General features: G+C 42.2%; 2 protein-coding genes across 5 annotated transcripts in view; one reads left to right on the top strand and one right to left on the bottom strand.

Moving 5' to 3' along the window:
* ncoa3 (nuclear receptor coactivator 3) overlaps positions 1 to 601 on the bottom strand; it is a 78,615-nt gene extending 78,014 nt beyond the window's left edge. For all 4 annotated transcript variants that reach the window (XM_063215548.1, XM_063215546.1, XM_063215547.1 and 1 more), the window contains exon 1: positions 512 to 601. The gene's annotated coding sequence lies outside the window, so the exon portion shown is untranslated. The remainder of the gene's footprint in view (positions 1 to 511) is intronic.
* Positions 602 to 18,014: 17,413 nt separating this feature from the next.
* Positions 18,015 to 19,059, top strand: LOC134463458 (nuclear apoptosis-inducing factor 1-like). Its single transcript, XM_063216655.1, has 2 exons — positions 18,015 to 18,638; positions 18,833 to 19,059. Exons 1-2 carry the CDS (start codon positions 18,239 to 18,241, stop codon positions 19,057 to 19,059), a joined length of 627 nt encoding a protein of 208 aa, XP_063072725.1. The 5' UTR covers positions 18,015 to 18,238.
* Positions 19,060 to 26,367: the final 7,308 nt, after the last annotated feature.

A 26,367-nucleotide genomic window follows, 5' to 3' on the forward strand; every position in this document is an offset into this window, starting at 1 on the left:
GTAGGCAAGATTTTTTCCCAGTCGAATATGATAAGTTGGTAACCATATCTTTGTAACCGAAATGGAAACAAGTGATCATAAAACGCATGATGAATACAAAATCGCAAAATCTACACCTTACAGTTAAGGAAATAACAAACGTTACAATCACAAAAACGAGGCATTCAGTGTCAATATTTGGTTGCCTGTTCCTTTAAGCAGGCAGTCTATTCTTAATCAAGAAAGCCACGACCAGGTTACATCTATGGTCGCATCTAGTATGCACATTTGAAGGCACACGGATTTAATAGGAATAGTACGGCCAACGTCAAAACAAATAAACCTCCGTGCATGCAAGTGTGGCCACTGACAACGTTGTGTTACAAGCAATATCACACCAGCAAGAACTAGGTAAGAGGCGGAATACGTCCCTCGGACAAGTCGCGACTGTTTGAAAAGTCTGCAAAATAAAAACATCCCAGCTGTGTCCAGCTAGCAAACATATTAAATTCATGAATTCCCAGACACTCACCGTCCCAATCTCTTTCAATAAGTGCAGCAGTTTTTAAGCCTCCGCTAAACCTCCGCCATCTTCGGCACTCTGTTTGTTTAAATGGGAAACACTCCCAAAGCGCACAGAAGGCAGCTTGTACAATACCGCTGTGCTTTCTGGGTAACGCAGTGCTGTATGTGCCTCCTTCAATTGGACGTAATTCGATTCGTGGAAAAGGAACTACAAGTAAAATAACTCCCCCAGGTAGAAAGCAGATAGCCAGTGGGAGATGGGCAGTAGTAGCGATATCATAGAAAAAAAAATCAGTGTATTTATTTTTAGCCTCACCGAAAAGCTCTTTACAGTTCTGTTGGTGTACCCTGACAAATCCGTCTCTGAACTTGTCACCGCGCAATTCTCTTAGGCTAGGTATAGAAGTTAGAAGAATCTAGAGGGAAGTAGGCTGTGTTTGAATTCAGGCCCACATTTCATAAATTAACTGAGTGTATGTATAATTAATCAAAATAAAAACTGGATTCACAGGCCTACTTTGTGTGTTGTGTTTGAGTTTTATTGTTCAGCCCATTAATCAGGGACCAGGGTTGTTAATTAGGCTACTTTATGCATTCACAATGAAGTTAAAACAACTGATAAGCAAATGTTATATGTGTAGCCTATTTTGTAGGATCTAATTTGGAAATTAAGCTCCATAGAATAACCGGCAAAAACACTGTCAGTTTGATCCTAATCAGAATTCAGAAACACCAGGCAACTGTTAAAAGCATGTTCAAGGGCATTTTAAGGGTGCAAACTCAAAGAATACTTCAGATGTGGAAGAAGTCTGCGGGAGTTGGGGATCTGTGGAAGGGAGATGGTGGGGTGCCCTTGCAGTAGTGAGCAGAAGACTAGCACTGGAAGATAGCACAGCGCCTGTCTCCATGGTGACTTTTCAGGCATACCAGTGTAGAATTTCAACTGCTGAGAGAGGGAGGGAGCCAGAGCCTCAGAGAGAGAGAGGGGGGGGGTTGAGGGAGGGGCCCTAAAGTGGGTATAAATTGGTATAAGGGGAGAGAGAGAGAGAGCCTTAACAGATACTATACGACTCTTCGAAAAATCACACCTTCTTCCACTTATTTTCCTGTGCAACTTTTCGGCTTGTGGAATGTGGACAATGAAATTCAAGGAAATATAAATTTATTGTCATGACTTCTACAAAAGAAAGCCACATCATTCATCAAGGATGGCAATCATCCTTTGGCACATTTTTCAAAAAGTCAAGGCTAACAGATAAAACTGCTCCCAATAATAGTACTTCTTAAGGTTTTCCCTCTCTGTTGTCATAACACATTGCGTAGCAAAAGCTGGTTTCTATGTGCATGTTTGGCATACCATATTTCAGTGTGTGTGTAAAAAAATGGTGTTCGTATATGTGTGTGTGTGTGTGTGTTTGTGTGTGTGTGTGTGTGTGTGTGTGTGTGTGTGTGTGTGTGTGTGCATGTGAGAAAACGAGAGCCTCAATTACATTCCAGAGTGAGTCACACAGAGGAGGCCCACGGACCTGTTTGTTTCCCCTCCCCCTACAGGCACACCACAAACTGACCTCCCCCCAGCCAATAGTGTGACAATGCTTATACAAAACCCCCAACCCCCCTCTGCTCCCACTGCTCCTCTGAACCTGCAGTTGAAAGGACAGGGGATGGCTCCCCCCAATCATATGTATCTATAGATCCTCTATTCTTCTCCTCTACCTGCCAAATACCCAACTGCTTGCCTCTTATCCTGTTCTCCCTTCCCCCACCACACCACACGTCTCTTTGCTGCGCCACCAGGAGCTCAGTGGATCTCTATTGTCAACACAAGGACAGAAAGTCAGTCAGTCAGACAGGCAGACAGTCTCTGTTGTTTTGGAAAGCCACCAAGAAATAAAAAAAGGTAAACATATGTGAATGGGTGGTTGTTTCTTACCTATAAGACAGCATTTCTTTTTTTTGTGGATGACAGTTGTCATGAACCAGGCAGCAACTCTGATGAACGAAAAAAAGACAGAATGATCACCACCTTAAAGAGAACGTTACAGTGTGCAAGCATTAAGTAATACTGCAATTGAAGATGCTTTTTCACCTAAGTTTTTACTAGTGTGTCTTTGTTGCTTGGTCTGTGTGAGTGTGTGTGTGTGTGTGTGTGTGTGTGTGTGTGTGTGTGTGTGTGTGTGTGTGTGTGTGAGAGAGAGAGAGAGAGAGAGAGAGAGAGAGAGAGGGAGAGAGAGTTTGGTGTGTTCTTCCTCAAAACAAACACAATGGTGATTTACTGCTATTCTTGATCTTGTACTTGGATGTGAGATAAAACACCCCCCAAAACAGTAGTTTTTGGCCAAGTATAGATTAGATTAGCTACATTATATTTCACTCCACGTTCTCTGGTTCATCCTCCCGAACACAGATAAGACTCTTCCAGCTGTGAGAGAGAGAGTGTGTATGCTATGATTTATGGATGCAGCGGGGACCACATACAGCTGGAGCCTACTCAGCAAAGCTGTCATGCGCCTCATGTGGGGGAATGAACAGCTGACAGGCGCCCTCTGGTGGAATACTATTGCATTAAAATAGCAACAGTGATGACAAAACTGATGTGCAGGTACAGGGCTGGGGAACCGTTTTCAATCGAAGGGCCACCTAAAATGTCCTACAAGGGGGGCTGTAAAAGTCCTCAGAGGGCCGTATTATGAACACAAATCAGGATTTCCCCATGCAATTTAGGCCTATATTGAAGGTAGACACCTTTAAAACAGACCCCACCTTCTCTAGGTCCCCTGAATATAACTTGTATTGGAAATTAATTTCTAGGATGCCTTTACAAAATATATCATATTTCATGTGAAGCTGTATAACATACTAATTATATCGTGGGCCGGATAAAACAGCCTCAACGGCCCTCGAGACATAGGTTCCCCACCCCTGAGGTACAGCAAGCATGATACTTGAACTAAGTCATGCATTCATATGGCTTAATGGACACATACATTACATAATTGCATGGCAATATTTACAAGGAATTTTATGATAATGTCAGTTCCAATACAATAGTGATGTGCGCCACAAATGCAAAGCTTTCCCCTCTGTTTTCATCAGCTCAATTGCATAAGTAAGAAGACATTTCAGAATTAATAGAAACATGTATGTGTACAGTATGATATACATGGCAAAGATACTACAGGTTGACAAGGCCTAGGTTACTCAGGAAAGGAAGTGTGTACAAGCCAAGTTCCATCGTTGGGAAGCTTAGAGTGTCCTCTTTCAAATGATATGTACAACATCTGGCAATGTATGGATCGACAGGAGCGAGCATCCCCCTTTGCATGCACGGGTCCATAGACCTCATTGTGGAGATGGCAGGGGATTCTGGACAGCATATCGCACAGGGAGTAAATCAGTGTAGAACCGCAATTGGCTATTAGGCCTATTGATGCCAAAGGTGTCTACACTTTGATTAGTCAAAAGTTAAGGATACATTTGGGTATATTCTGTTCATAGCTTTGAATAATGCTAAATGTAATTGTAATAGCCAGATGAAAAATGCATCCCATTTCCAAAAATTAATTCCATTTCCAAATATATATTTTTTTAATGCATTCATTTCAGATATTAATGATGCAATAAACTGATTTTAAACCAGAACTGAAATTCAGATAGAATAAGCTACATTGACAGGGAAAGGAGTGTGGTGACCTAGCTTTTGGTTCATGGAAGAACCCCAACATCAAAGGTTCTTTGAGGAGAAGATTGAGGAGAAGATTCTAAACGTTCTCTAGGGAACCAACCTTCCCTGCACGTTCTGGTTCATCAGAGAACGTTTATCAACTAGAGTTTCTCGGAATAATACTTTACATTCGATCACGATCTAACAGAAGGCCCATTGCCGAACCTTCGAATGTTTACATTGTAGACAAGACTCAATGTCGAAACATTGTAATTTCCCGCGCAGAGCATTCCTTGCTGCTCCACAGAGGGGGTGGTGCCGTGCGTGTGAATCTGACGTGACCAAGGACGTTACTGTATCATTGGATGTGACTGACAAGACTCTAGTTGAGTTGCATTCTATCATTCATAAATAGACTACAGTACCATGTAATACATTTTATGCCATATAATGTTGACAGTCAATAGCTTTATGCGCTGAATAACCCGCGATGCCAATAATCAGGAAAGAATGTATTACCGTTGTCTTCAGTTTTTTCGTTGGAAACCGCGGTTCAGTCAAACTTCAGTCAGGTAAGACCAACAACAACCAGCAACCAGCAAGTAATTTAGCTACCCTAGCTAAGAAATTATGAAACATTCAGCAGAGCTTGCAACGTCAGTTAAGACGATAATATTGACAGCCGTTTATTTAATAGCAAAGTGTGACATTATTTGAGAACGTAAATCCTATTCAAGTTAGCAAATTGCTATCCAACATAATGCTGCACAGATTAGCTCAAAATTTTAGCCCAGTGTAAAAAGATAGTTCTACTCGTGAGGTAACAACCTCAATATTGTTTCACCAGATTATTAATAACATACTTAACAGTTCATACCTCGTAAAATATCGTAGTCATCAATATAATTAATAGTCATCGAGAGCATACTGAAAGCACTTACTGCTTGGCAAGTCTGTTACATGCACCGGTTTTGCTAACGCTAAAGATTGTGATGCGTTGACCATTCACGTTTGTTTGTTGACCATCAGACACTTGCATTCCAAGTGTGAGGGAGAGTGGACAGGAAAATAGCCTGCAATTTGCAGTGCATCCGGAAAGTGTTCACAGTGCCTCATTTTCTCAATTTTTTTGCAAAGTGTATTATACACACAACAGTACTCTTCTATTCCATTATGACCATGTGGGGGGAAAAAAGGTTTAAAAATATATTTTTACATGTTTTGAATTTACTACAAATTGAAAACTAAGAAATCATATTTACAGAATTATTCACACCTTTGTCACCTTTGACAGCCTTGCATATTTTTTGAATATGATGCCACAAGGTTAGCACACCTATCTTCACAGAGTGGATCTGATGCCAATCCTTGGATCTTGGCTGTGTGTGCTTCGGGTTGCTATCCTGTTGAAAAATGAAATCTTGCCCCAGTCTCAGGTCAACCGCATTCTGGAGCAGATTTTCATGCAGGATATTGGTGTAACTTAAATTGGAGCAGGCATTTTTCTTTCTACCCTTTCTAGTCTGCCAGTTCCTTCTGCTGAAAAACATCCATGAAACTGCCATTACCTTCACTGTAGGGATGGTATTGACCTGATGATTATATTTTAAAATGGCCGGTTTCTTGTCTACACATAGCTTGTAAGGTCATAAACAACACCTGAAAATGGGGTATTTGGTTCTTTATTCATTTCAGAGATAATGGGACATAACGGTTGAAATGAGTTGTAATGTAGTAGTAATAGAGTGGTGTCAGGGACAGGGCTGGACTGGCCATCTGGCATAACGGGCATTTTCCCGGTGGGCCCTGCACCCTCGTCGGTCCCTATTCTAGGTACTCAAAAACTACACAGCTTCTGCCCATTGTCAATGGACACAGTGGAAGCTAGACCATTTTCAGCATTCAGAGAAGGCAGGGTTAAAGGGACAATGTGCAGGAAATGGTCAAAAAATGGCATGTGTGAAAAGTGCATTTTTTCCAGTCATAGTGAATACTTTGAATTTGATGGTGGTGGTAATTATTCATTAAAAAGGTAACATTAGTGAATGGGTAGTATTAATTCTGGAAATAAACAACTAAAAATCTCACACAGTGTCCCTTTGAAAGAATAATCTCAGTAAAGGAATTGTATCAAAGGGTGTAGCTGTATATGATGGCAACTGGTGGCTAGCATGTGTTGAGGAATGTATGCCGAGCACTGGAGAGGTGAAACTGAACTTCCTGCATTCTCATGGACCATCTCCATCCTTCACATATTCCGATAGACATGCTGTCATGTGTAGGGCTGGGTATTGCAGCCTTGTTCCTGTATCGATTCGATTTCGATTCTTAGGGCTTTGAATCGATTAATCACGATTCGATTCGATTCAATTCGATTCACTCCGAATCGATTCAATCCGTTCCCTTTTTGGTGCAAGGATTTCCCCCAAAAGATGCTGTTGCCTATTTTTATATAAAAATGTCAAAGGGCTGTGGCTTGACAGTGTTAACAGATTGCTATTTTGTAATAAGTAGGCCTAGGCCTATTGACTAATACCTACTGGGTATTTTCCATAGACCAAAATGAAACAAAAAGAACAAAAAGAAAAAGAGCAAAAAAATCGATTTTGTGCCCTGTGAATCGATTATGTGAATTTTAAATGATATCGATCGATTATCGATTGAATCGATTATTTTACCCAGCCCTAGTCATGTGATATTACTATGGTATTACCATATTATTACTAGGAGATCTGTATGATGCCATATTTTAGAGTCCCATTATCTCTGAAATGATTAAAGAACCAAACACCAGCATTTCAGGTGTTCATGCCATTGTAGGCTACGTTTAGACAAGGAACTGGCCATTTTAAAATATACACTCGCCTCCAAAAGAGTTGTCGCCTATCCATCTGTGTGGAATAACAGCTAATAACTTTCAATTAATCACTTGGCTTCAGAAGTCACTCATATGAAAGCTACAACCCTCTCGAATGAAAATGTATGTACAAAAATAAATTTCATGCACCAAAGAAAGATTGACCCTTTAATGAACACAGACAGGGCAGATTTTGACAAGACAAAAGTTTTGTCGCCTATCGAACATAATGTGAAAATGAGCAGATAAGTCACTTCAAAACACTTCAAATACGCAGATCGGGTGTCATACTTAATCACTGGTTCACTCACATCTCTCCAGAAAATCAACTTTGGCCTTAGGTGTATGTTTAGGGTCATTGTAATCATGGAAAGCAACACAATGAAAATCAATGGAGTTCAATGAGAGATGGTGACATATTTGCTATTCGTAGAGCAATACATTTTTAACTTCATGATGTAATCAATGATAAAAGCCCTCACACACCATCAGCATGCATGCAGCTCCACATAAGAGCTGTATCCCTCCCATGTTTGACTTTAAGGGCTCTGCATACTTCACGTGCGCACTTTGTCGCGAGTGCCGCGAGAACCATTAATGACGTCATCACTTGCGACAGACTATTCATACTTCAAAAGCGCCTTGCTCGCATTGTCGGAAGTGCCCTCTGCTGTTCATGAGAGAAACGGCAGTATTTTTCGCAACTCGCAGCGTGAGTTCTACTGATGTATAAAATAGAAAGCCAAACACGGCTGCTGTAGGGCTACTGAACGTCTGACTTGTGACTCACCACATTGAAACATATATATTTTTTGTTGTAGCCTACATTGCCAGATAATTCCAAGACCATGTGAGAGCATTGTTCTGGCGGCAGAATTTATAAATAGATCGCCGAACACAACGTGCTTCTGAACAAAGTAAACAATTGTTTCACTGAACAACATTTAAGAGAGAAGATAAAATAACTCTCTATGACATTGTATTATCCTCAAAATGATGCAGGATCCATTCTGTAGTAGCCTACAGCAGTTGTAGCCTCTCTTCGCAACTCCTGCTTTGTCTGCCTACCTGCATGGTCGCTGGTGGCGCACGACAAGTTAGAAAAATCCTCGTGTGCACGACGTTGCGACACGCGCCGAATTTTGAGCTTACGACGGGGGGCGTGTCGAAATTTTAGGTCACGTGACGGCGCGCGCCATCGTCGTGAGTGAAGTATGAAGGAGACTAGCGCCACTCACGACAAGTATGAATCCCCCTAGGCACCATGTATTTTTTCCAAATTCTTCACCTTTAACACCAAAGAAGTCTCTCCCACTGTCCTGTCTCAAAAAAGCCAGCCAAGAGTATGTCAGGCCTAATTCTGACAAAAATGAAGGCTAATGGGCCTCATACTCTGAAATCAAGATCCCAAGATCAACATTTTAGAACTGATAGCATCAGAACTATATGGTGTTGGAGATGAAGAATATGAAAAAAGAGAAATGGTGCATAAAGTGAAACATGGTACAGATACAGCTCTTATGAGGAGCTGCATGCATGCCGCAGGTGTTTGAGGGCTTTTGTCATTGATTAAATCATGAAGTTAAACATGCATTGCTCTACGAATAGCGAATATGTCACCATCTCTCATTGAACTCCATTGATTTTCATTGTGTTGCTTTCCATGATTACAATGACCCTAAACATACACCTAAGGCATAAGTCGATTTGTGGGCGAGGTGAGAGTGATTCAGTGATTAAGTATGACACCCAATCTGCGTATTTGAAGTGTTTTGAAGTGACTTATCTGCTCATTTTCACATTATGTTCCATAGGCGACAAAACTTTTGTCTTGTGAAAATCTGCCCTGTCTGTGTTCAATAAAGGGTCAATCTGTCTTTGGTGCATGAAATTTATTTTTGTGCATACATTTTCATTCGGGAGGGTTGTAGTTTGTGAGTGACTTCTGAAGCCAAGTGATTAATTGAAAGTCAGGTTATTAGCTGTTATTCCAAACAGATGGATAGGCGACAACTCTTTTGGAGGCGAGTGTATGTTTTGTTTTACGTTTTATGTTTTATGAAATTACCCATATTGGAATGTATCGTTGGACTACAAAACAGGAGTCGCATTATGTCTGACGTGCAGCCACATTGGCCGCGGTGCAGCGTTAGGGCTGGCTGTGTGTGCCTTCAGCCTCGTTGTACGTTGCACATTACATATTGTAGTCTATCCTCTTGTCTCGCACAGAAACTACAAAAACTGTTTCTTTCCTTTCTAAAATGAGTTGTCGTACAACGCCACTCCAAATCTTTTAAAATCGCTGCTGTCATAAGTTTATGTGAAATCCAAAGCTCGTGGCAAACGAAATTAGGATTTATCTTGACTCGCCCCGTTCACCTCCACTCAAAAATGCTTGCGCATTAAGGCTAGGGGTGTAAATCACAGCCTCCATGATGATACGATTCAATATCGATATCTTATCAAGATATTAACCTAGCCCTGATGAAGACCTGGTGAGGTCGAAACATGTCGGCTATTTAATGTAACCCCAGCCCAGTACCATTAAAGGCTTTTTAATGCAACTTCCCGTTTGGACACCTTATTTTGGAGTGCCTGGATGAACTCTTCTCTCTACATCGATATATCTTATTATTCGATGCGATACGATTAGATTATTTTCGATACTTAACACATTGAATACCAGCAGTGCTCACGGAATTATGTCGTAGAATACCAGCGTTCTAAGCCCTTTTTTGACGTTTTTTGTGGACTCAAAGCGTATTATGTGATAGGGCCACTGAAACATGTTCTGGCTCGTTTGAAAGTGCAGACTCTTCTCTCTTAGTAGGTGAAAACCGTGTGTCTCTACGAGCTTTTATTTTCGAGCAAACCCAAGCTTAACCGAGGCGGGTATCCATGGAATTCAGCTACAATCGAAGATATTGAGGTTTTTGTGAAGGGTGCGCTGCTTCAGAATGTCACGATTTTGAAAGGGGACGAATTGGTTTTAATCACAATTTGGTGCAGGGTTAGCTCTGACACACATCTTGCTGCTCGTCAAGACACACCTCCTGCTCTGTCCCACTACGACATCGGCAATCAATGCCCTTCGAAATCCAAGTTTTTCACGCGGACTGAACACAAACTCTTTGCACACACGCAGAAGGTGAGACATTTGCTAAAATAGCTCCTGATAACTCCCGAAATAATAGCCCAACATTAACAACAAATCCCAATGATAGGCCTATGATGCTTAGATGTAGCCCATCCGATCCATATGATATGTAGCCATCTATGCTAGCTTCTGGCTTTTCACATACAGGAAGACACAGAAAGTTCAACATGGGGGCGAATAATGACATAAACAATTCTTAACTGGTTGGCAATCAAACTTCCAAATCGCAGTTCGGGTACCATTTGGATCCAAGGATCTGGTCAAGGTCTAGGTAGCAAGTCCAGAAAGTTCAAGATACTCCAGACATGATATACAATGGTCTCTGTGTTTTCCTATTGCGTGAAGTCAGACACTACACACGCTACAGCCTGGGCACCGACCGTACAGGGAGCAACAACATAGCACGATTCACGAATACAGCAGCATCCCAGATAGCTACCATAGCCCTTCCTGTAGCTACCATACCACAAGGTGAAGGGATACAGAGAGAGTAAAAGAGCATCATTGCAGGATCATTTAGAGATGAAATCAAATGCAGAGCTGTATAATCAATGCATGCAGCGCGATCATTAGGAGCCTATTACAGATAGTCTACGGTAGGCGACATGGGTTGGCATCCAGACATCTTGGTAAGATAAATTAAAATGTCCAAATCATAACACAAACTTTTGACTGCAAATTTTGTAATTTATGTCCATCACAGAGCTCCCAAAATCACATATAACTTATTGTCCATTGAAGGGTGTAGATTCGAAATATGACATTTAAACGCAAAAATACAACGCTTGGGTGTGAAAAACGTATTATTACGTCGTTGGTACTCAATGTGTTAAGAATGCCCCACGATACGATACGATTCGATTCGATTCTTTTCCCAATTACTTTTCCACTTCTATTAAATTATTGGGCAGGGGCCAGCGATTCGATTCTTTTCGATACTTAAGAATGCCCCACGATACGATGCGATTCGATTAAATCATCAGAATATATCACGATATATCGATACATTTCGATATTATTTACACCCCTAGTTAAGGCCCCATGGTTCGGAAGTACAGTTTGTAGAAGTTTGTAGAAGGACGTGACTTAGGTGCCCGATTAACACACTCCTCACCATCGTGGATAGCCTTTCCAGATGAGTTGGAACTGTAAAGCTGCAAAACGGATATCATATTGAACCCTATGGGTTAGGAATGGGATGACAGTTAAATTCATGCGAGTCTTTTGGTAATATAGTGCATATTGTCTTTGCACAATCCTACATCTTATTAACAAATGGAATGTTTTGAAAAATGACACCATTTTCAATTCCTTCACAAAATATCAAGTGTCCCAACTGTTTTGGAATTTATAAAGACACGAGGCATTCCGGATAACTGTTTACACTAGCTGTTTAAAATAATGTGATACACTTTCTTCATGGCATGGCATGGTTTTGGCCAGCTAATTTGACATTTTATTCACACATCGTTGAAACATTCACAATGCTATTGTCACTCATAATGTGTAAATAGATATGAAAGTAAGGTAAGCGTACCCATTAAGCCCACCAAAATCAAAATTTCTTTATTTTTCAATCATCTTCACATAATTTTTTTGTGAAATAATTTGTTAAATAGTAAGATTTACCTCTCTTCTCAATGTTTGTCACTGAGTTGATGAATATTTCAAAGTACAATATGAAGATTTTTTTAAGAGAAAAGTGAAAAGTCTGAATGGGCTTAAATGGTACCATTGGTACCATCTAAGCCCACTTGTGTTCCAAATATAGTTATTTCTCTATCAAAATACCTGGTGAGGTGTGTGAATTGAGTTTAAACAGTGTAGCCTACATGGCATAAATGGTTTCAGACCAAAAATGTAAGATTTGCTAAANTAAAATAATGTATAAAACCTAATTCAATATTACGGCATCTCTTACTTCATATACTTCATAAAATTCTTCATCCAAACAGAGAAATTTATTTTTTCCTATTGATTATTGTTAGTTCATTACATTACGCCTTTTTAACCAACAACCTGAGATTGTACAGCACTTTTTCTGTCCCTCAAAGACATTTTTGGTTAGCATGCATGCCAGCTTGCATGCATTTCAATGGGCTGTACCATTTAAGCCCACCTAGTACCCATTAAGCCCGCCTATACAAAAAGCTATTTTATGGAAATAATCAGCTCCACAAAACATTGTATGGTGCATTTCTTTCAAGATCAATGCCAAACAAACTGGAATATGCTTAGAATTCATACCTAACCACCTTAAGTCTTACGACAGAGTAAGATAAAGATGGTGTGTGGTTGTATCAAGAGAATATCAGCGTTTGCTCGCTCATAAAACACATCTTTCTACTTGAAGGGAAATGCTATAATTTGGCAGAACACTGGATGTTTATATATAAAAACCATTACATTTACCTAATTCACTAAATATATCACTAAAAACATTTGACTTAAACTAGCTGAAATTCTATGATTTCTGACAACAGCAAAGTTTTGAGGCGACTTCTTGTCAGTAGTCCTGAGACTGGATTCACTTGGACTGGGATTACTCAACGATAAAAAATTTGATTTGTTTGCAATAAAAAACATTTTGTCAGTTACTAAACCCTTTAATTGGATAGGGTGATGAACAAACAAAATCCACCTTTTCCCTTTCTTTAAATTGACCTCAAAGTTGAAAGTGGGCTTAAAGGGTACATGGGCTTAATGGGTACGCTTACCTTATCCTAAAACGGTCACAACATCAGAGGACCCGTGGTGGTGGATATTTGCGCCGGGGTCAGTCCCAGAGCAAGTTTTTACAGGACAATCATATTATTGAAGGGACAATCATATGCGACTCAAAGTGTGCAAAGCATTTGTGATGTTCGAAAAGCACATCTGCTCGTCACCATATAAACGTAATCCAGTCTACATGCAAAGATGCGTTTTTCTCTGAAACTTTTAGAATTGCTCTTTTTTTGCTGCTAGTGTCTGGTTGCCTTAATTAGGCATGAAATAGAGATGGCTAAAAGTGAAAGGTGCCTGAGGTAGACTATTTGCCTAAATAGATGAACGCCATGGGCACATGCAAGTGATTTTTTGAAATAAAGGGAAATTTGGCATATTCGTATGAGGAAAGCAAGCAGGAGGCAAAAACATTGGCAAAGATGAGAGGAGTGAAAAAGTTGAGTCAAGTGTAATCGTATTCAAATGAGGAGTGAGTTTCCCCAGTGGTGACCAACCAAATCTTCAACACAAATCTGTAACGGTGAATCGACCTGTTGACATTTGAAGGGTCAGAATAGGGAGAAGCCAAAACAAAAAGTGCGATGCAAACGTTTCGGGTCTAGCCCAACATCAGTGTTCCCAAAATTGAACACTGATGATGGGCTAGACCCGAAAAGTTTGCATCCCACTTTTTGTTTTGGCTTCTCTTTATTTTTCAGCTTTTAATAGAGTTTCACTGAACAGCATCAAGCTCCTGTGTGCGACTCCTTTTTCTTCTAACTGCATTTTTGTTTGGAATTTTGCACCGAGCGAAACTTCTCAAGTAAGACAAAAGGTGCGGACGCCATCTCCACCTTCACTCAAGGGTCAGAATAGAACACTGAATACTGCCTCCGGTGCATACACACCGCAGGCGCGGACTTCCACTTAACGTCCACTGAACATGTCCAGTATCAGTCTGAAACTGTTAAAATACATGTTTACAGATCATGCCTTGCACACAGGAGTGCAGTGGAAGCACGGTGGAAGCGTGGCGCATGTCCGGCCTGAGCGGACATGTCCACGATGCTCCTTGAAAATAGAACTCAAGTCTATTTTCCTGCACGGATGTCCGCGTTCGATGAGCGGGCTCCATTGAAAATGAATGGCTGCTGCCCACGGATATAACGTGGATGCTGACTGTGCAGTGTGCAAGGCAGCCCGCGAACCTCTCGGACTCGCGATACTCCCGAACACATTAAGCGAACGCGAATATCTCGGTGTGTATGCCGTCAGAGTCACTTCCCTTTGCGGTCATTTGCTTCCATGTTTCCCTTTATGCGACAAGCAAAGCAAAAGAGTGCAGTGAAGTTCAATCAAAGGGAATACAGGAAGAGGATAGAATAGAATAGAATTTTACTATATCCTACATTCCTAGAATAGAATATAGAATCTTACCATCTCTGGCATAAATCCCATTCAAATTTGGCGGGAATTTCGCTAGTGACGACCAATTGAATCCTTAACACGTTGAACTGTCAGAATATAAAACTGAACTTTGCTTCTCTTCCCTTTGCTCATTTATTTATTTTCCATGTGTTCTTGGCGACGTCCATTGCATAAACATGGATTTTTCTGTTTTGAAAATACCTGGCTGAGCACGCAGACAGGAATCCCAAAATGTTATGTGGCTATGTGTTTAACATAGTAAGTTCCATTGGACTACTGTAGTGCGTGGTTAGAACCTGTTTTCTAGTAGGCTGGATGTTGTAAAGCCGGGCTTACACTGTGCGACTTTTGCCACGATTTAAGCCGGGCATACACTGTGCGATATTTTCACTCGTGGGTCTTAAGCTTCTGCTCTCAATGCACGATGGAATTTCACTGTTTAAAAGTTCACAGCTCACGACTCACGTCCTCACACTACACGAGCCGACAGTCGGATGCGAGCGAAATGCTTCCACCGTACGACGGGACAGGCATGTTTCCCCGGTCTGCAGAGGAGGGGACATGCGCACCTGAGGTGGAGATGAGGTCGCGCTCAACAGCGAATCGCACGGCCCTATTAATTTGTGCATGTGAAGTGTCAAATCGGGTCGTAGCACTGCTTTAACTGTGCGATTTACGCACGAGCTACGGCCAGAATTTCAAACCGTTTTGATTTTCTTGCGACCCTGCGATTGCACGATCGTGAGGCGAAATCGCTTGTCGTTACCCCATGTTCACTGCACGATGCGAGGCTCACGATTGACCTGCGATTGAGCAAGAAATCGGCCCGACTCTCAAAAAGTCGTGCGAGTGCCAAATCGTGGCAAAATCGGCGCAAAAGTCGCACAGTGTAAGCCCAGCTTAAGCCACGCTTTGGCACTCGCACAACTTTTTGTGTGTCGGGCCGATTTCTTGCTCAATCGCAGGTCAATGGTGAGTCTCGCATCGTGTAGTGTGTACATGGGGTAACGACAAGCGATTTCACCTCGAGATCGTGCAATCGAAGGGTTGCAAGAAAATCAAAACTGTTTGAAATCCTGGTCGTGCCTCGTGAGTAAATCGCACAGTTAAAGCAGTGCTACGACCCGATTTGACACTACACGTGCACAAATTAATAGGGCCGAGCGAGGTATTCGCTCTTTGAGTGCGTCCTCATCTCCACCTCAGGTGCGCATGTTTCCTCCTCTGCAGACCCGCAAAACATGCCTGTCGTGTCGCACAGTGGGAGCCTTCCTTTCGGCTCGCATCCGACTGTCGGCTCGTATAGTGTGAGGACGTGAGTCGTGAGATGTGAACTTTTAAATCGTGAAATTCCCTCATGCAGTGTGAGCAGGAGCTGAATACCCACGAGTGAAAATAGTGTATGCCCGCCTTTAGTTAGTAGTTTCTATGGTTTCTGTACTCCTAGGCCTAAAAAAAATAATGTTTTGGTTCCGGTTGCCGACCGACCCTGTCATTTTTTGTGTGACCCAAAAACCCCTTTTTTTTAGTTTTTGGAATCCTCCAAAAAATAGCGATGCTGTCTGGATAGTTATTTATATAGACAAGACACTTTTCTTCATTCTCATAATTCGCCATCTCTCACTTTCTCCCTGCCTGCAAGTTGCTGAATTTGCATCGCATGACTATCCACATAGGAGCAACATAAGCGCGCGCCACAAGTGCCGCCCGGCTTGATATTATAAAACCCCAAATGTCACTGCAGAGTTGCGCACCTATCGGTCACGTTGTTGGCTAATTATTAGGCTATGCTACAACATGCTAATTGGTAGTCGATGTAGCTCGTAAGTTTTTAAATAACTTGCCTCACAGCGTTCTTGCAGACTAATAGGCTACGATGTAGTTTGGGAACCTGGCGAAAATGCCTATCAAATGATAAGTCAATCGCCTTACCTCAACACCCAACACGGACACAGCCTGACCACCCGCCTCGAAATGCAACACACAGAAAACATTATGAGTATCCACGATTTTTGAATGTATTGATATTGTCTCGTCGTATTAGAAAAGGGCTTCCATTCAGTCACGCTGCATGTTGAACGAGATGCATAACTCGTTACAGCAACTGTATCAAACTGTATCAAAAGTAGCACTGTACCAATACCTTGTAATTGTAAAATAAGTTAATACGAGATAAGGGAAATGTTTTGCCCAAGTTTCCCTTCATTCTTTCATTTACCACAAGGCCTTGTTAACCAAGAAGTCCGTTGGCCCGAGCCCGTTATTTTCTTGCTCTCTCTCTGCTTGTCCCTCCACCATCGCGCAGCAGCAGGGCATCTGTCACTGTCTCACTCTCCGCACCTCCTCCAAATAATGAAATAGAAATTAACGATGATGTCGCCACAAATACGACTGTTCGATGAAGACCTAGGACTACTACAGTTGCCTACAATAATGATTTAATGGCAATGACGATGTTGCGCCTCGATCACCCTTCATCAACATATCGCCTCAGACGTCATCCTCGCGTAAAACAAAAAAGTATGTACATAGAATGTTTCCAAGCCAGAACCTTCATCCCAAGGAAAATATGGTCTACAACCGATGATGGGACGGAATTTAAAAAAAAGAAAACGGGACATAGCCTACAGGAGCTAAAATAGCAGTGTCAGGCAACTGGCAGCTGGACAGGTATTGCCAGAAACGGTAGGCTGTATGATCATATCCTCATTTCGGTGACGGAGTATCTTGGCTCATTAATACTTATTATATTTCATTGTAGCTTTAGCAGGCCACACTCCACTATCGTCCTTGGCATTGTTCAACAAAGTTTATGACGAAATCTGGCGCATATGGGGGGTTGGGTGGTCGGACATTGAAAAAAAATTGAAAAAAAAAAAAAAAAAATCCGACCGACCCATGACCAAACCTGACAACCAACCGGAACCAAACTCTTATTTTTCTTTGGCCCTACCGCCTCAACTCTGAGAGAATATATCTTAACATGAGTACATCAGAATCAATGCTTTGTAAATGAAGTTATATTGTATCACTCTAATCACACGTGAGGACAACGTTTGAGTGATGGCAGCTTCCAAAGAGGCTGCCTCCGATCGCGAAGCCCTGCCTTGTCAGCCGTGGCTAACAATTTGCAACACTATAGCGTAATTTAGGGAGCATGCCAAAGAATTCTGAGTGACATGATAGTAGTAACGTGAACATTATCACGACTACACCACCCACGGAGGGTAAGGCCGTGGGAAACTAACCCTTTAAATGTAATAAGGCGACACAGGTACGCTGTACAGGAGCCAGAGACGATGATCTCACGTCACGAATACAATAGCTTTTATTTCATTCTTACAAATATATCTTTTCGTCCATATACAGGTAAATAAGCAGAATCAGACAGCAGTTCAGACACTTTTTCAAACACACACAGATGGGTACGATGCGCTTCTAGTCCCTATAGTGAGGATGGCAGAGGCATGGTGGCTGAAACACTCCAATACATATCACACAAAAGTCAAACACAGCAAACTTCAAACACGAATCAATAAAGGAAAGAAAAGGGCACTGCAACTCCACACGGATGCAAGTGGCACAACAAACAAAAATCAAATGGATGCACGGCACAACAGGTGTGACGTGTGATACTGGGAGGAGTGATGTGGACGCGACCACCAGTCTCTGGGCCTCATTTATAAAACTTTGCGGAAGAAATGCGCCAAAAGATGGCGCACGCACGAAACTCAGGATGTGCGTGCGCAAGAAAATATTCAGATTTATAAAGCATGGCGCACGCACGCTCCACGCCAATTTCCCTTTATAAATCTCAAATCACTTCAAAGTTGCGGCACCTGTGCGTAGCTGAAGACACACCCATTAATTGCCTATAAATATTCAGTGAAACGCCCCCAATGCATATTCATATCCAGACAAAATGGCTAAAACAAAGAAAAGGAACTTCACCGACTGCGAGGTGGAGGTTTTGATCGACGAGGTAACAGATAGGCGACAAACTTTATTTGGAGGTCAAAGCTCGGGGGTTACCAACTCCAAAAAGGCATATGAGTGGCAGCATGTGACAGACGCTGTCAACGCGGTGGCCTCCCAAGGGCGCACCATGGCCGAGATTAAAAAGAAATGGTCCGACATGAAGGTAGAGGCAAAAAAAAGTATCTCAGCCCACCGTCAAAGTGTAACAGCAACGGGAGGGGGGGAAGCAGGGCCAGAGCTTTCCGAGCAGGATGCTAAAATTGCAGGCGTAATCGGAGAGAAATTGCTCAGTGGTGTCGTCACGGAACAGGAGGGTGACACTGATGCTGCGCCTCAAGAGACGGGTAGGTTAATTCATTCTTTGGTTGTGTGCAAGGTCTGTTAAAGTATTAGCCTATTTTAAAGTATCTTGCCTACCTTATTGAGAAATAATCCACAATGTATATACAATCTGTGTCATTGAAGTCCCAACAGAGAATGTAATTCAGTATATTTTATTCACAGATAAACACATGTATTAACAGTCTTTTTCTCGTAGTTCCAGACGATGCCTGTGGTGAAGCCGGTGCCAGCAGTTGGTCTGTTCCAGCGCAGGCGAGTGGGCCCTCTCCAAAACCAGCCAGCGGCCGTGTCCTCACCGATGCAGTCCTTCAGGTGCAGCGGGACCACGTGGAGGCTGTTCGCGAGGTTGCAAGTGAATTAAAAGACATTAAGAAAGAATTGTTCATCCTGAATGAAAACATTAAAGAATTTATGAAAAAGTAAGCAGTCGTTACCGTACCTTCTTTACAAACGTTGCATTAACTCATCACGCAGACGCACAGCTCCTGCGTCGAGTTGGAAGGGCCAGGGCTCAGGCTCAGGTTCGGGGTGTGGGTTTGCAGGTGGTACCGGCACGTTTTGAAGCTGTGCCAGATTGTGCAAAATGATCTTGCACACCTTTTCGGGACTGTACAAGAGTTTTCCCCCCGAGGCATCCAGGCAACGCCAACGGCCCTTCAGCATCCCAATGGTGCGCTCCACAACGGCGCGCGCATGGCTGTGGCGCTGATTGTAATCTCTTTGCCTGGGCGTCTGAGGGTTTTGAACTGGGGTGTAGAGCCAGCGTTTCAGGGCATATCCACCGTCACCTAAAACATAACTGAATGAGTGCCGAAGTTATTGGTTACAAATGTAGGTTAGCTGTTTACACACGTTTTACGTACCCAAAAGCCAGCCATCGCGCACTGCACCACCATCCAGCCTACGGCCAACGCTGCTTTGGCCCAGTATGTGCGAGTCATGGGTTGCACCAGGCCACCTTGCAACCACGTTAGTCAGGAGCATGTCGTCATCGCATATAATTTGGACATTGATCGAATGAAACCGCTTTCGGTTGATGTAGTCATTTTCATTCTCTCTCGGTGCCCGTATAGCAACATGTGTGCAGTCAATAGCACCGATTACATTTGGAAAATCGTACTTTGCTGCAAATTGCGCTTTGATTTTTGCCTGTTCAACCACCGTGTAAGGAAACTTGATGTAATTAGGTGACAACGCAATTACACCCCCTAACACGTCTGGCAAAATGCGGCTGAACGTTGGCTGCGATATGCCGGACCTGTCCGAAAGTTCCCGCTGGAAGGTGCCAGTGGCCAGGAAGCCGACGCAGCTGAGCACCTGCAGCTGGACGGGGATGGCGTGGTTCCGACGAGTTGGACGTTGTAGTTCTGGGGCCAACTCCGCTATGAGGCGTAAGAGTACAGCTCGTGGCAATCTGAATCTACTCATGAGCCATTCATCATCATTGGCCAACAAATCTTGTTGGTCTCTGAATACACGCTCTCTCCTAATTCTGCCATTTGCCACGTCCTCTAGCAATGCAAGGTATGCCATAGTGCCTCCTAAAGCATACCATGGTAAATCCTTCTTTTATAGGCGTTCTGGCTATAATTGGGAACGAGCAACATGTGTGGTATCCTTAGGGAATTAGTGAACATGACGGAACAGGCAGGTAGGCCAAGTTTAATAATAATAATAATAATAATAATGATGCTAATAATAAAAATAATATCAACAACAAAATAATAATAATAATAATAATAATACTGGGACCTGCAACAGTTATTTGGAGCGCTCATTAGGCTACACACAAAGATGCTTGAATGATCATACAATGGAAGGTCAAAATAGTCGTCTGAGTCCACTTTGTTGCCTGAGGTAGGATTTCGAGTAGCGTAGGCTATAACAAACAACGCGTTTAACATTTTCAACAGGATTATGTTATCTGTCCTTGGTGCTCGTTGTTGTCCTGCATTGAATATTGTAATTCTCCCGGCATCCTCCCGATGTCGCGCTTTCCACTTTCACTCTTTTTTTAGTCCTTACGCATGGGTGAAACTTTGCGTGGAGCTACGCATGTTCACCGCCAAGTTTTCTTTTTATAAATCGCAAACCTTGCGGTGAACTTGGCGTGCGCAGTCTTTTGTGCGTACGCACCCGTTATAAATGAGGCCCTCTGATTCCGTGGAAAGCGTGTAGAGCTAAGACTTACACACAGCCAAACGTACAGGTACTGCTGGTGAAACATCAGGGCAGGGAAGCAGCCTCTGCCCGTGTCAGTGCAGCCACAGGGCCCGACAAACTGGGCACGACAGACAGCGACAAACAAAAAGGAAACATAAAACAAAATAACAGTCTCATCAAAAACAGCAGCTGATCACACGTTGGCACACCACCCACCGGTGGTTACGTTGCTCGCTTGGAGACCTCTTGTGCGCGACAGGCCTATAAACAAAGCGCCAGTCCAGGAAGGGGTGAGGTGGCCAGGTTTAAAGCCTAACGTCCGCCTACCGCCGTCCATCAATTATCCGGACATCACCACAACACGTGTAGGGCTCCAATGGGACTTCCAATGATAAACATCTAGCAGCATAGCATTTTGGAATCCCAGTCTGCGTGCGCAGCCAAAAGTTCACCAACACGCTAAATGTATGTATGTGGGCTGCTGGTCATGGTGATCCAGGTTCAAGCTTGGCCTAGGTCATTTCCCAATGCCACCCCATGTCTCTCTCCCACTAATTTCTGGTAAAACTCTTCTGCCCTGCAATTGCAGTAATAGCATCAAGCCCAAAATATACTCAATATACACAACTATAAGTTGAACTCTTTCAATTTTGCAATCAGTATCAGACATAATACATGAATTTGTGGAAGAAAAGTTAAGACATTTTACAGTTAATACATTATACAGTATGATAAAACAGCTGTGTTTGCTGATACTGTATGACCACCATGACACAAAGGATCGCACACATAGGCTAATACCAGTAATATACTCCTGGCTGGTTGTGGTATGCTAACAAATGCTAACTGTAGCTTACCCGGCCAGCTAAAAACATCAAATGGTCAAATGACAATGTGGGGAAACCTATTTGTGTCAAAGAAGTTCGTTGTGCATTTTTACACCAATCCATGATAGTCATGGTATTTATTAAGCTTAGCACCTATGCTCTTTAAATTAAGCAACAACTTGTTTAAATTAAGCAACAACTTGATGTTGGAAATCACAGAAATCGCTACCATGTTTCTCTGAAAATGTTGGCCTGGCCAAGGGCAAAGCTGAAGCAGAGTTGCTAAGGGCTCAGAGCCGTATATTGCTGATTGTGCCGCCCTGTGGACACAGAGGGAATTACAATTCAGAAACGCATCACGGCGGGCGGACGGACGCCTGGACCGACGGACAGACAAAGCCTCTTATAGAGATGCGTGGGACGCATCTAAAAACCACCCTATGTTTGATGATTTGCGTGTATATTCTGTTCCCAAGTTCTAACTATCAATAGCTTTGTACCTCTGTTCGTCTTTTACGTTTTGCAGGCTTTTTCCAGTTTAAGTTTTTGGTTTTCATCCGTTTAATCCTGAATGTTAAGCTGCGCTACTTCATGTCAAACTACATATGACATCGGATAGCTTACATGGCACTATTCCGATATGCCGCTATTCGACACTGATGTCTATTGTCGTAATACCGGCGCGAGATATGCCATTTATGTGGTTTGTGCTACGTTGCTCAGCTTTTATCAGTTTAGGAAGAGTGCATGCAGTTACCCTAACCCTAAACCTAACCCTAACCCTACGGTATGTCGGATGTCGGAATAGCGTTATGTCTGAATAGCGGTTGCCGCCCCCCACGAAATCAATGGTTTGGACATGTGAAACACTCCTCACATACTGGGCCTCTAGCCGCTAGAATTGGTCAAATCCTTGTCCAGGCCCTGGTCCGGCAGGTATGATAAGTATGATTCATTTGTGGCAGATGGGTCCGTGTACCATTCGTTCTTTTGTATTTCGTTTCAGAACCAAATAACAAAAAAAAACGATTGTTATTTCATTATTTAGTTTTAGTGACAAACGAAAAAACAAATTTTGATCTGTATTTCCAAAAAATATTTTTTACTTTATTTCAAAATAACGCCAATGAAAACGTGCTATTTTTAATTTTTGATATTTTCATCTCTCGGCCTTATGTGCCCCGGAAGTTGTGCAAGCCAACCTCGGTTAAATAGGTTAAAATCATAACTAAATCCATACTGAATGTTGTCAGAAGAGGGGTTTGAAACATATATGCGAAATTCACAGTCTATAACAAAGCCAAACTGCAATATTTTTATGAAAATGTATCAGTTGAAAGCTTTCATGTCCGCCTACATGGCCTGACGCGCCAGGGTCTGTCCGCCGCCAAGCCTGCATGGACTGGCGCCCTCTGTCCATGGTGCTGAAGTCGGCACCAAAGATTCTTTTAATTCTAACGGTGACGGCACTACTCTTATGTGTGAAGCACCTTACAGATTCATGAGGGGATACGTACAGGCTACAAAAGACCAAACAATACAATAAGATACTGTTGCACCCTTTACCCTTTTCAGTCCACTGTTTCAGTATTACATGAAACTTCAATAAATCTCTCGCATGCACGTCACAAAACAACAAATCACGCGGGACTGTTTTGATTATATTCCTTCCAAAAAAATATCCAAATGTCACACAAATCTGTAATTTACATTGTCCGTAATTATACCAAACTAAAAAAAAGTATCGACGCAGAAGATAATCCACGTTACAAAACTTAAACAAAAATGCGAGCCCTGGCTCAAATGTAGGCCATCCAAAATGCTGGTTTATGGTAAAATAAATTGAGGCAATTATCACAAAAATAACAGCATCGGTTTTACACTGGAATATGAAATGTGGGCTAAAACTTCACACCCTATCATCAGTAGGCTAAATTTCTGAGTAGCTCTACGTAGGTGCGATCATTCTCTCGAGCATTTGCAGCTGGTGCAGCCCTTGTATTGCACTGCGAGCTGGCCATGTGGAAATGTGCACTGGCAGCACTCATCGTCGGGAGATGTTTAGTGGGAGTAGATTTGAATGTGTAAAACACGTTGAACACAGTGGCAATGGGCATTTTCAGTATGCTTGGGGATAGAGGTGCACCGAAATGAAAATTTGGGGCCGAAACCTGAATAATAATTAATCACTTGGCCGAATACCGAAACCGAATATTACAATTCAGTCAAAAGTTAGGTTTTTCACTATTTTTAAATATTGCTTAAATCTACGGTTTACAATAAATGTTTTGACATCTTTTTGAAAGAAAATAAATGTGTATTTGAAGTCTTCAAATGTTAGAGTAGAACTGAAATTAGCTTCATTAATGCCCATTTTCAATTCATTTTCTATTCGGCCTCCGATTCGGCCACTCAATTGGCTTTCGGCCGAAAACCGAAAGTGTCTTTTTTTGCGTTTTCAGCCGAATATTTTCTGCGGCCAAATTTTCGGTGCACCTCTACTTGGGGAGGTATAGCCTACTATTTGTATCTCGTTTCACGGTCGTGCTTGCATCAGCATTTCAGCATTACATTTGCCAAACTGACGTTATGGTGCTGACATTTTACTGAAGCCCAATATCTCTACAAAATCAGGAGTAAATTGAATGAAATTAAAGTCTCTCAACATGTCTTGCCATTCCATGAGGGATAAGGAGAATGCAGCTCACACACACGGTGCGTTCCTTTGATAGGCCTAGATGTCTGCATCTGTGTTAAGTGCTGCGCGCACACATTGGGTTTAGACAAATTAGGCTACGGTGATAAACATATCCAGGTCAAAATTACTAACAGGAAAAGAGGGACAATGACAAAGGGAACGAATTCGCCAGGTTTTATTTGGCAAACTAGACACTTTCTAGGGTTCATGACAAAACAATGCATTGGCATTAGATCTGATGGCTACTGATGTGGGGAAATTTAAAATGTGTCAGAGGGCAAGTCTTTCCGAGAGTCCAACAACAACACAATATCAAAATACCATGGTGGACGCGACCACCTGCCACCAAAAGCCAGCTCCATTCGGGTTCCTAGAAAACAGATGCCTTAAAAAAAAAAATCCAGATCCCATTAGGCTACTAACTATATCTCCACATTGTTCCATAAGACAGCTTCGCTGATAAGCCTAGCTAATAGCTGTAGTAGGCCTAAGTCCACAAGACACCAAACAGTGTTCGGTGGTCGTTGTCTATTACAAAACTGTTATTAAAACCTGGGGTCTTCGGGTAGCCAAGGCCGACATTTAAAACTATGTCAGTCGTGCGCGCTGTCAAATGAGAGCCACGAGAAACGCGGTGCGGCGCAACATCGTCCTGTGTTTCGCAACATCGCCAACGTCAGGGGCAAACGCTAGTACTTCCGGGGCACATAAGGCAGAGAGATGAAAATATCAAAAATTAAAAAATAGCACATCAGCAATTTTTCATTGGCGTTGTTTTGAAATGAAGTAGAAAATAAAATGTGGAAATACAGATCAAAATTAGTTTTTTTGTTTATCACTAAAACAAAATAATGAAATAACCAGCCGTTTTTTCGTTTTTTATTATTTGGTTCTGAATCCAAAAACAAATGAACGAATGGTACACGGTCAGTGTATATTTTCGTTCATTCATTTTTCTATTTTGGATATCTCACGAGAAAGGAATAAGGACTCGTTTATGATGATTTACGCTTGAATATCACGTGTGAAATGGAACCAAGCGCCATGTTTTGATATTTAGTAGGTACTGAAAATGAAACGCTGAATCTTAGAAAAGATAGAAAAGCAATAAAGAAAAACGTCCTTCTGAATTGCGTCTTTTGTTTATTCAGAATTCGGGGGACCTGAGAGTAGGCTAAATCCTGGAAGGCTGGTTGAGACTTCATTACATGGTTTCTTTGGAGGCAAACATACTTTGCAAGCATTGTTGGTGCAATATTCAGAACGTTGCTACACTTCAAAGATGTGGTCAATCTGTGATGAGTGTGCGAAGAATTTGTATCTGGTTGCCTGTCCATATCAAGCAAGCGCCACAAGCATACGCGCCACCACCATTGAGTAGGGCGTCCTAGAGGGGGGTAGAAAAATGATTTTCTGTCTATTTTTTTACTTAAACTTATCAACCAATTTAACCTTCGCAATGAAGTTTCATGTGCTTAGATCAGAGTCTTGTTGTTACACAGGTGTATTTGATTTACCTCAACTGTACCCTGTACTTAACTTTACTTGGTCTACCCTACAAGCAGATAGGGTACAGAGCGCATGAGAATCCGGTGCGTATCACAAAAGCTACTACACCGTAACAGATATCTTCGACAGGAAAGGGTAGACCAACTGTCATTGAGAACATTGACAGTTCTGACGATCAGCATCAGTTTCCCAGTTCATCTCCAGCCTTTAGGTGTATCTACCCGGACATATTGCTTTCCAACAATATCACTAATGTTCCAAATACACAAAAGTGAAATGTGTATTCAACGTGCGTAAAACTTGGTATGGAGATCGCGCGCTTCAGCTCATCACACTGCCAGAATACGCAAGAGTTTGCGCGAGAACACTGCTTTGGACCGTTTGCTCCCTAATGCATATTACTACATGTGAAAGGGTATAATAGGTTATTGATTCCAGAGACTTGAGCCTTTATTTAGGCTATAAAGTTGAGTCCATAACATAAAGGGAATTTTATCTCTATTTTATAAGGCGGATGCACGCTCCAATACAGGC

This window comes from Engraulis encrasicolus, chromosome 14 (assembly GCF_034702125.1).
Source record: "Engraulis encrasicolus isolate BLACKSEA-1 chromosome 14, IST_EnEncr_1.0, whole genome shotgun sequence".
Classification (NCBI taxonomy): domain Eukaryota; kingdom Metazoa; phylum Chordata; class Actinopteri; order Clupeiformes; family Engraulidae; genus Engraulis; species Engraulis encrasicolus.